This window comes from Marmota monax, unplaced genomic scaffold (assembly GCF_021218885.2).
Source record: "Marmota monax isolate L192 unplaced genomic scaffold, Marmota_monax_Labrador192_F-V1.1 WCK01_AAM20220418_F8-fsc00071, whole genome shotgun sequence".
Classification (NCBI taxonomy): Eukaryota; Metazoa; Chordata; class Mammalia; order Rodentia; family Sciuridae; genus Marmota; species Marmota monax.
The window spans coordinates 4,577,991-4,588,523 of NW_026695217.1; the positions used below are offsets into that span (position 1 = coordinate 4,577,991).

At 51.3% G+C, this 10,533-nt stretch overlaps 1 protein-coding gene across 1 annotated transcript; it reads left to right on the forward strand.

Annotated features, from left to right (window-relative positions):
* Positions 1–3,973: 3,973 nt before the first annotated feature.
* Zp4 (zona pellucida glycoprotein 4) lies at positions 3,974–10,247 on the forward strand. The gene is made up of 12 exons (XM_046432159.1): positions 3,974–4,139; positions 4,380–4,501; positions 4,585–4,693; positions 5,526–5,678; positions 6,278–6,465; positions 6,875–6,972; positions 7,766–7,896; positions 8,074–8,263; positions 8,335–8,485; positions 8,806–8,884; positions 9,864–9,977; positions 10,144–10,247. Exons 1-12 carry the CDS (start codon positions 3,974–3,976, stop codon positions 10,245–10,247), a joined length of 1,605 nt encoding a protein of 534 aa, XP_046288115.1.
* Positions 10,248–10,533: the final 286 nt, after the last annotated feature.

Consider the following 10,533-nt stretch of genomic DNA (forward strand, 5'->3'; position numbering starts at 1 on the left):
TGAGTGCCAACTGGCTATGTCTGGAGAAGCTCTATAAAAATCACCTGAAGGGCTGGGGATGTGGCTCAAGTGGTAGCGCAGTCACCTGGCATGTGTGCAGCCCGGGTTCGATCCTCAGCACCACATACAAACAAAGATGTTGTGTCCGCTGAAAACTAAAAAATAAATATTTAAAAAAAAATTCTCTCTCTCCCCCCCTCCCTCTCTCTCTCTCTCTCTCTCTCTCTCTCTCTCTCACTGTCTCTCAAAAAAAAAAAAAATCACCTGAAATCAAAAAGAGTAAGGGTTTCCCCCTCTCAACATTTTAAAGTCAGAATAAGAAGCCACGATAATTATATGTTTCATGACAGTAGAGGGATGATGATGGAGACTCGAATGGTTTATGGTATCTGAACAGTAATGTCACCTATGAGGAGGACACATTCACCCACACACCCTAGAGAGAAGAGAGCAGGGCCTACCCTGAAGTGGATGATCAGGGCTGGGGAAGGGTATTGCATGTCAACAGAGATGGCACAGATGGGCAGGAAAACCCAGCCATGTTGTCATTACTCTTCACCCAGAAGATCTTAACTGTGTTTAGCAACTTACTCCCCTAGCGCTTTCTTAATCCCTTCTTCCACTAAGAGGAGAGAAAGACTGACATTCCTCACACAGTCCCAAGAGCTGCTCAGCCAGAGGTCCGCTGCCTGCAAACAGAGGGATGACACCCCCTCCCACTCCTGGTCACCGTGGCAAAAGAAGGGTGAGGGTGGAGAGAAGAAACCAGAACAAGGCACTGCACAGGAAGCAAGGTAGACTTGAGAGTGGATCTTGAGGTCCTGGGCAGAGACGAACTGAAAGAAGGGACAGGTGAGGGATCTCATCACCTCACGAGCAACTCTGAATTACCCTTCATTATGCTTGTTGAAAAGGAAAACCTTGGAAGTATTTTACAGTACTTTAAGTTTGGCATCTTCCTTTCAAAGAATCCTAATTGCTACCACCTGCCCAGAACAGCTGGCTGCACCTTCATGGCCCCCTAAGGGTTGGTGAGCCCTCACAGTGGTCCTCTGTGTTGGGGGTGAGGTTGATTATTAATTACTCTTTTACACTGGTTTCCTGGGCCTCGTTTTCCTGCAACCCACCATAAGATAGGGGCAAAACTCCAAGGCAGCAGGACAAGCGCTGTAAAGGTCGAAGCCCAAGGAGTCTGTCCCGGGAGGCCAGAAAGCATCGTGTAACTGCTCCCGTGCAGCCAGACTGCAATATCTAGAGCCAGAGCCGGGTGCACCTGTGTTTCATTAAAGGTGCCTCAGTGAGGTTCACGTAGCCCACACTTGTTCTAGAGATCGAGTGGAAGCATTTCAATGGGAACCTGCCAATTCAACGAGGTCTGTGGAAACCAGTGTCTTTCCCTCATGGCTTAGCTGCCCTCATTCTTCCACTCCGAGGAAGGGATCCTGACTGGTCAGGTCAGTGGATGAGGTAGGAGCAGCTTAGCCTTCTGTGCAGGACTCCCGAGCAGGTAGCAAGGGGAGATTAAATCTGCCTACAAAATGCATCAGACCAGTACCACAATGATTAGAGAGTCTGAAAAGTCTCGACAGGTTAGGTGTTTCACATTCTGTTGGCAATGGTATTAAAATGATTTTTAAACTCACCAGGTGATTCTAATGTAAGAAAACAGAGCAGCTTTTGTGATCCAAATTGAAAGGGCAGATTATATTTTGAAATAGGGAGTAGGACACTTTATCAGGCAGGCCAGCAGCTCTGCAAGGTGGATCACACATTATCACTGTTCTGAATTTTACTTTTGGAATAGAATGATGTCCTTGAAGGATTTAGCCCTGAATGAGCATGAAATCACCTGACCCCAGCAGGTGTTCCCTCGAGGTTTATTCTTGAACCTCTCTGTAGTGTCAAGGTATTGGTGTCATCCTGGGTGGACCTCCACATTGTTCCAGACTTCTATGAACTTTAAACTGCATGACTTCAATGCACTAGGGAATGCCGTCCCAAGAATCTAGGCTGCTCCTCAGATTGCCATTGATTGAATGAGTCTATTGCTTGACACCTGTCTCCCCTCTGCTTCCCAGTTGGTCTTGTTGAAGGTAGCCACAATTTAGTGAGTGAGCATTAGAATAAGCGCTGTGCATACATCCCATCACCTACCAACAGCCTCTGGCTGTGCTAATGCTTCCTAGTATAACGATCACTGATTTTTCATCATTTTATAAAAGAACATTAGTAAGTCTCGCTGGGAGACTGGACCTAACTCCTGAGACAGCTCCAAGAAATCTAATCCTAAACTGGGCACAGGGGTGCACATTTGTAATCCCAGAGACTCCAGAGACTGAGACAGGAGCATCACAAGTTCAAGTCTGGCCTCAGAAACCTAGTGAGACCCTCAGCAACTCAGCAAGGCCCTGCTTCAAAATAAAAATTAAAAGATCTGGGTGATGTGGTTCAGTGGTAAAGCACCCTTGGGTTCAATCCCCAGTACAAAAAAAAAAACCTTATATAGTTCATATATGCAATCATGTGTATGAGAAAATTGTCTCAGAGCTGAGTTTGAGCCCATAAAGAAAAGAACCTGCACAGCAAGGTTTAGAAACTGCACTTTTGAGCTAGCCCTGGAGCAGGTACCAGAAATAGTGCTCAGCACAGGGAGTACTCACTGTCCAAGCCCCTGGGGATGCTAGGAGCCGCTGCCCTCAAGTGCCCCATTAGTGAAGCCGGGTAAGGAAGAGTCACAGCACAAAGCTGTTAATCCTATGAGGGAGTAAATGCCATGTGAGACTCAGTCCTGGGCGCCTGAGCCAGGTGGGGCCAGGAAGCCACATCCCTTCAGGGACAGCAGAGCCCAGCACTAGTCCAAGGCTATATGGCCCCGCCTGGGTCACCTGTACCCCAGGAAGAGAGAGCTATTTGTTTTCTTTCATTATAAAGAAAGGGAATTGGAGATCCTGGTTGTACAGCCTCAGTGCTACGCCCTTAGCTGAAGAAAATGTGTCAAATGACAAAATATCAGGTTAAATATACTCAGATGACTATTTGGGGACATGGGTGCCTCACGTTGCTGGTGAGGAATGCGCTCATTCATCCCTCGGCTCCCATGGTGCTGCCATAGGCTGACTTCAGGCTCTGACCTAGCGTAGCCAAAGTGTATACCTCGTAACTTATAACAAAGACACGGGAAATAAGCCTGCAAAACTCCAACCTCCTCAGGAAAACATGCAGAGACAGGTCAATGGCAAGGTGCCTAAATAGCTGTAGAAATCAGATGGAACCATGTCTACTTCTCATTTCCCCTGAAATCCCACCAGGGAGCCCAAAGGACAGTACAGTGACTAAAGCCTTGGGATTCATCAGGAAGAGATCTCTGGGATGGGATTCTCTGAGGACCAGAGAGGGCTCTAAATCAATTGGTCTCAGGAATCAGGTTTAAGGTTTTCTTTTGTACAGTGACTTCCCACCAAAGCTCAGAAGCAGAGTTCAGGGCCCTCGGGGCACCAGCTCTTCACTGCTTGGCCCAGCCCCGTGCTAGGCACTCAATGCAGAATCTCTCACCTCATCCTGATGCCAGGAGAGTGTGCTCATTTCACTGAAGAGAACCACAATTCTGAAAAAGTGACTTACCTAAATCCCACCACCCGCAGATGGCAAAGCTGGGACGCTTACTCCAATATGCCAAGCTCCCAGGCAGGACTTCGGCAGTCAGTAAGCTGGCGGAATCAGCGTGACATCCAGCAAACCCAAGCGGCCCCTCCTCAGGGGAAAGGTCCAGCATTTTCCTGGGCCCTGGGGGCCTCTAATGGGAGGCAGCTGCAGACTGTGAGAAACCCCTTTCCAAGGCCTTCCACCTGCTGTGAAGGAGGCACACCTGGGCCCAGGCCGTCCTTCTGGGTATAAAGAAGCCCTCTGGGCCCGGGGGACGGGCTCCTGGGAGAGTAGCGGTGGGGATTGAGGCAGCCAAGTTCCAGGTAGTGCCATGCAGCTGCTGCAAGCCTTGTGGCTCTGCTTTCCGTTGTCTCTTGCTTTGAGTGACCAGCAGGAGGTGCCAGGCGGTCCTGGGGTCCTCCGCTGTGGGCTGCAGGGTTTTCAGTTCGTCGTAGACCTCACCGACCAAGAAGTGACCCCTGTGCTGACAGCGTGGGGTAAGAGCAACGACTCTCCCGGCTTTTCCAGCAGAGGTGGCTCCCCCAGTCCCCGCTCTCCACCTGCCTCACCTCCGTGAACTCCGCAGCCCCTGATGCAGAACGTCAGTCTGAGAGCCACTTCTGAAGCTGTGGCCCTCGAACACCTCTCATTGGCAGCACCCCCCGGGTCCAGTGGCAGGCCAGGCACTGGTGACCAGGATGATTGACCTCTGGTGCTTTCACCTCCCCTTTCCCCAGATAAGCAGGGGTTGCCGCACAGACTGCAGAATGACTCCAGCTGTGGTACCTGGGTCAAGGAGGGCCCCGGCAACTCCGTGGCACTGGAAGCAACCTACAATGGCTGCTACGTCACTGAGTGGGTGAGTAAGACCCGGCCGCCAGGGACCAGAGACCTCCTCCTGCAACCAGGCATGCTGACTCCCCTGGGGCCTGTTCCCTCCAGGGATCCCAATATGTCATGCCTGTCGGAGTGGAAGGGATAGGTACTTCTGGATTCAAGGTGCTCTTGAAGAGGAGGCTGCTCAGGTGTCCTGTGGACCGTCCAGGTAATGGCGGGAAGGAGTCAGGATCTGGGTGGGGTGCTGCTGCTGCAAAGTGCCCGTGGTCTCTCTACCTGCTCTATGCAGCAGCTCTCATAAACCACTGCTTCTCCAGCCCTCACCTCCCTCAGGCTGGCCCCTGGGGAGGACTTGGAGTGTTGTCCCACCTGATCTGGTGGTTTGGTCCCTGCAGTGAGCCTGCCCAGAGGCCTGTCACTGAGTAGCAGAGCTTGACTTCAAGCAAGAATTAGCCTAGGACCAGGAGATCCTTGCCCAGTAAGCAGGGGCCAGGGGATTTAGCAAACACCTGGGAAAGACTAGGACTCGTCTCCCACTTACAGTGGAGCTACTTGATCATTGAACTAGGGAATTGTCACAGATGATGACGTTAAAGTTCAGAAAGCATTGCCTGGCCAGCTGAGAGCCTGCCTTGCTCTCAGCCGGTGGAACTGGACCACACTTTCCACTACCTGCTCCTCAGAACAGTCTGGAGGCATGAGACTGATACAGTGAGGAGTCGGACGCCACCAAGCCAGGCCTGTGTTCTAAAAGATCTTCAGGTAGCTCCTATTTTAGGAAGGAAGGAAGGGGAAGGCTGTTATCTGGAAAGAGGAAGGAGACCCCATGCTCCTCTGGTCTTGCCATTGTTCCCACCTAGAGGGTGCTCGGGAGGCCCCACAGGGGACTTGACTTAATGTGCACTTGACAGCTCAGACTTAATCTAATCTGTAACATGGACAGACCTACTGCAGTCCTCTAGAGGTCTGGGAACTAGGTGTTGAGGCTTTGTAACAGTGACGATCTGCAAGCTACAGCTGCTCTCCTTCTCAACACCCATCCCCAGACGCCCTGGATGCCGCCCTGTGTGACTCTGTACCAGTGAGGGACAGGCTGCCCTGTGCTCCTTCACCTATCTCTCAAGGAGACTGCGAGGTGCTGGGTTGCTGCTATGCCTTGGACAAGGAAGAGGCAGGCTCCTGTTACTATGGAAACACAGGTGAGTGAGTGGCCTGTCTCTGAAAGCAGCCTCTTACTATGAAGCCCAGGGTACAGGCTTGCAGAGGCGGCAAACACTGGTGGTGGCAAGAGGCTGAAGTAGGCCAGGCCTACTCTGTCAGGCCTACTTTTCCAGGCCTACTCTGTCGGCCTCCATCATTGATTCTCCCAGACTCCAAACCACAGCAAACACTCGGGGACCTCAAGGAACAAAGTCAGGTACTCGCTAATAGATGGAGACTTCATCTTTGCCCAGGGAATGGCCACGTTGGTGGCTGATGGTCAGATTATTTAGAGAGCCTTATTTCAAGAAGTCTACCATCTCCAGACTCCAAATCATGCTCTAAGGTTTTGAAATCCAAAAAATCTGCTTGGTAAGCCCCTCTCAGATCTGAATTCTGGGAAGATGGGGTACCATCCCAAGCTCACAAACAAAGCTGCCACAAGGCAGTTAGACCCTGGCCTTGGGCCACAGCGGCCAGGCACGACTTGAGCCCTGCTATTCCCTGAGCCTCCTGTGGGCTGTGACACCTAAACTGCCCTGAATTGGTCCAATCACGGGAGCAACAACCAACCCTCATAGTTGCTCCGGTGTTTCAGTGACCTCACAGTGTACCCAAGAGGGCCACTTCTCCATCGCTGTTTCCCGGAACTTGGCCTCGCCTCCACTGCGCTTGGATTCTGTGTACTTGGCCTTCGGGAATGACAGCGACTGTAACCCCATGACCACAACTCACGCCTTTGTCCTGTTCCGGTTTCCGTTTACTTCCTGTGGCACCACAAGACAGGTAAGAACTGCCACCTTGGGCTCTTCTCCTGGTTCTAGAAGTCGAGGGCCATGATTGAGTGACTGCTAGGAGACAGCTGGAATGTCCTGGCCAGGAAGGACAGTCCTGACTCCTGGTGTTCAGGATGGTCTCTAGGGCCAGAAGAAGGCTGCCTCTGAGATGATTGAGGCTTCCCCTGGGTGTCAGTAATGCCATCCTGGCTGTGATCCAAGCTACTAAAAAGAGAAATGAGGAATGGGCTCCTCCTGGTGCTCCATTCTGCAGTGAGCTGTGCCTTCCAGATCAGTCACTGCCAGGAGCCCCTGCCTCTGCTCAGGGCAGGAAGTGTCCCAGGCTAGGCACATGGCATGGTTGAGTACCAGGTCAGGGAAGTGGTGAGAATGACGACTCCTCTTCACCCTCTCCTCAGATTGCTGGGGACCAGGTGGTATATGAAAACGAGCTGGTGGCCACTAGGGACGTGCGAACCTGGGGCCATGGCTCTATCACCCGCGACAGCATCTTCAGGTAAGGTCTTGGTTATCTAAGGGTCTCTGACCAGAGTGACTTCCCTCAGTTCATAACACGGGTCAACGGTGAGCCCCAAGTCCACAGAGGAACCCTCATCAACAGCAGAGGGTCAGTGCCTCATTCTGCCAGTCGTGTTGACCATTAAAGTCCACCTGCCTCACTGTACCAACTTGATCTCGGCCCTCACCTCGGCTCCTGTTTTTAATGTCATGTTAGCCTTCCCCCTTCTTCCACTGTCCATGTTGAAGCCAAAAGAGTCCCTTTGAGACCTTTCCTCAGCCATATCTCTTGCTTTAAGTATTTTGGCTTTCCATAGCTACCGTGGCCATAACTCTGAGCCTGGGTGGAAATGACTCCTACTTCCCCACCCTCCCACCTGCCCTCTGACACTCAGCCCCTGACCCACTGTGCCCCAGCCCCAGGGGAGATCCAAAGAGCCATAAGCACTTTCCTGCCCCCAGCTTTGCTCTGGGTCAGGTGTCCCTCTCCCTCCTGCACCCTTTAACTGTCACTTCTGCTCTCATGTCAATATGTGCCCCGACCACCTTCTCTACAGTAGGTACCTGCTCCTCAAGGTGGTCTTTTCTTGTATGGTTCTTGCCTTCAATTTACACTGGCCCTTCTTACATATTGGTCACTCTGACTAAAATGCAACCCCCACCGGGTAGGAACCACATCTGTCACATTTAAGAGTTTGTGTAACCCCTAGTACTGGGTGGCCTTTAGGAATTAAAATGAAGGAGGTATGGCCAGCCCCCTCAAGCTAGCAAAAATCTTGTTTTTTACTCAGGCTTCGAGTCAGCTGCAGCTACTCCATAAATAGCAACACGTTCCCCGTTAACGTCCAGGTTTTCCCTCTCCCGCCACCTCTTGCTAAGGCCCAGCCGGGAGCCCTCACTCTGGAACTTCAGATTGCCAAGGGTAAGACCCTTCTGCCTGGAGTATCTGTCCTGTAACCAGTCCCTTCATGGTTCTGGGCATGGAGAGGCTAATGTGGTAACAAGATGCTTACACAGGTGTTCAGGGGGGTGACAGACTGTGACTTACAGGTTCCCAGCTGTCGGCACCACTGTAACTCCTTACTCTGGCTCTGTGCAGACGAGAACTATGGCTCCTACTATGCTGCTTGGGACTACCCAGTGGTGAAGCTGCTCCGGGAGCCCATTCACGTGGACGTCTCCATACTGCACAGGACAGACCCCAACCTGGGGCTGCTCCTATGGCAGTGCTGGGCCACGCCCAGCCCCAGCCCCCAACAGCAGCCTCAGTGGCCCATACTGGTGAAGGGGTAAGTGGTTCTCTTGTATGTAGGCACTAATCCCCTGACGCCTGTCCTGACCGCGGGGCCTCCTGGTCCAGGTGCCCCTACGCAGGAGACAATTACCGAACCCGACTGATGCCCGTCCAGAAGGCCCCGGGCCTGCCATTCCCCTCCCACCACCAGCGCTTCAGCATTTCCACCTTCAGCTTCGTGGACTCTGCGAGGACAAAGGAGGCTCTCAGGGGACAGGTTTGATGCTCCTTTTTATACCACTCGGCAGGTCTCTGACCCCTTACCTTAGGACTGTCCCCATCCTGCCCTCCCCCCCCTCCCAGCAGGCTAGCTCTTCGATGCTGCCTGCTAATCCTGCCTGAACAGCCCTGGATACCAGTGACATGAGTGTTGGCTGTCACCTGGGCCCTAGTTCTTCAGGCCTGTGGTGACATCAGCGGGGACATATCAAGTTGTGCTGATAACTACCTCTCTGAACCCTTCCTGGGGAGATGAAGTGGGTTTAGACATCTGACACAGTGGCACTGCACCATGACCCAAGTTCTGTTGGCCTCCAGGTGTACCTGCACTGTAGTGCATCAGTGTGCCAGCCTGCAGGGACCCCAGCCTGCATGGTGACCTGTCCTGTCATGAGGGGTGAGTATGCCGTCTATACTAGTGGACACACGCAAATGGATCATGATCCCAACTCCCAATAGTTCTTGGCCCATGGCCAGGACTCAATAAAGCCTCTCTAGGTACCAATTGCAGTATCATGAGCACAGAGACAGCCAATTTTCTGGAATGCCAGGCCCTTTAAAATAGAAGCAATAAACTCTCAACCTGAGCTCTTTTCCAAATGAGCTTTGAAACCAGGAGCCAAACCAGTCCATGGCCCACACCTTGCTCAACTCCACAAAACACACCTGGCCAGGTAATAAATGTCAATTTCTATGCCCACCTGAGGGCACTTCTGGTGATGTAGTCTAAAGACCCTTAGCTGAAATGATTGTAGACTTGCACCATCCCCTGTCGGGCAGACCCTGTGCTGCTGTAGCATGCTTGCTTCTACAGGTACAGTCTGGTACCTATCTCTTCCTTGACTTGGGATTCACGACCCTTAAAGCTCTAAGTAACTTCTAGCAATTAGAAAAAAAAAAATGAAACACTCATAGTAACTAATTGGTAGTTACAGGGCAGGGCATTATGTTAAGTGCTTACCATTCAACCTAATGTACGTTAGTCCTACTCCTAAAGGACTAAACCATCTTAGATTGACGTCAGCTGACAGGTTAAAGCATTTCTGCTCTTCCTATTTCAACAATTAAATACCCTTCCCTGTGATACCAAGACAACGGAACTATAAAGGGGTTACTGTCAGTGACCCTTCTGGAAAAGGATAATTTGGGAAGTGTTCCTAACATCAGACTTCTATGCCCTGATTCTGGTGAATCTGAGGCAAGAGCATTAGATCCAAAGCCTCAAACCTGCATAAGTTGCTAACGTGAAGCCCTTGTATGGCTGGTACAGAGCTCTGTCCTGTGGCCCCTTGGTTTGTGTCCTAACACTCCCTACCCCTGCTCTGTGTGTACAAAAATTAAAATTCTAACACTCCCAGCTCTCGTGTCTCCAACAGGAAGAAGATCTGACCTCTATCATCAGAACAGTACTGCCAGCATCTCCAGCAATGGCCCCATGTTTCTTCTCCAAGACTCTAAGGACCCTTTGGAAAAGTCCAATACACACTTAAGTAAGTGGAAGGAAACTTAACCAGCCACCTGAACCTGCAGACGAGAGCTCCTTCCTCCCTCCTGTCACTGACCATCCCCTTACTGCCATTCCCTTACCAAGGACGATGGTGGGTCTTCGTCAGGACAGACTTGTGGCACTCACTGATTATACTTCTTCATCCCCAGGTGCTCCAGTAGATCCCAAGGCTCTGTGGGTGGCAGGACTTTCTGGTGTCCTCGTCGTCGGAGCCTTGTTGGTATTCTACTTGGCTATCAGGAGACGGAGATGAGCTCCTCAGACCAAATGTGTCAAATAAAGCCAGACTGCCCTGCCACGTGTGCTGAGCTTGTCATTTGATCGGCCAATTCTAGGTTAATTCTTTACCTAACAGCTCTTAATCTCATCCTACCAGCCTGGGGTGGTGTCTCATCTGAGAAAGGCTTGGATAAAGGAGTATCTTTCTGAACAGAACAAACATTTTTGATAGTATTTCAAGGCTGACAATTCTAGGGGGTGTGTGTGTGTGTGTGTGTACACTAAGTATCTCTGGCTTAACAGGCTGTAAAGACTCAAAG

Coding starts and splice junctions, on each gene's coding strand:
- Zp4 (XM_046432159.1), top strand. CDS start 3,974: ATGCAGCTGCTGCAAGCCTTGTGGCTCTGCTTTCCGTTGTCTCTTGCT. Junction 4,694..5,525: donor TGTGGACCGTCCAGGTAATG/GCGGGAAGGAGT, acceptor ACCCATCCCCAG/ACGCCCTGGATGCCGCCCTG. Junction 7,897..8,073: donor GGAACTTCAGATTGCCAAGG/GTAAGACCCTTC, acceptor GGCTCTGTGCAG/ACGAGAACTATGGCTCCTAC.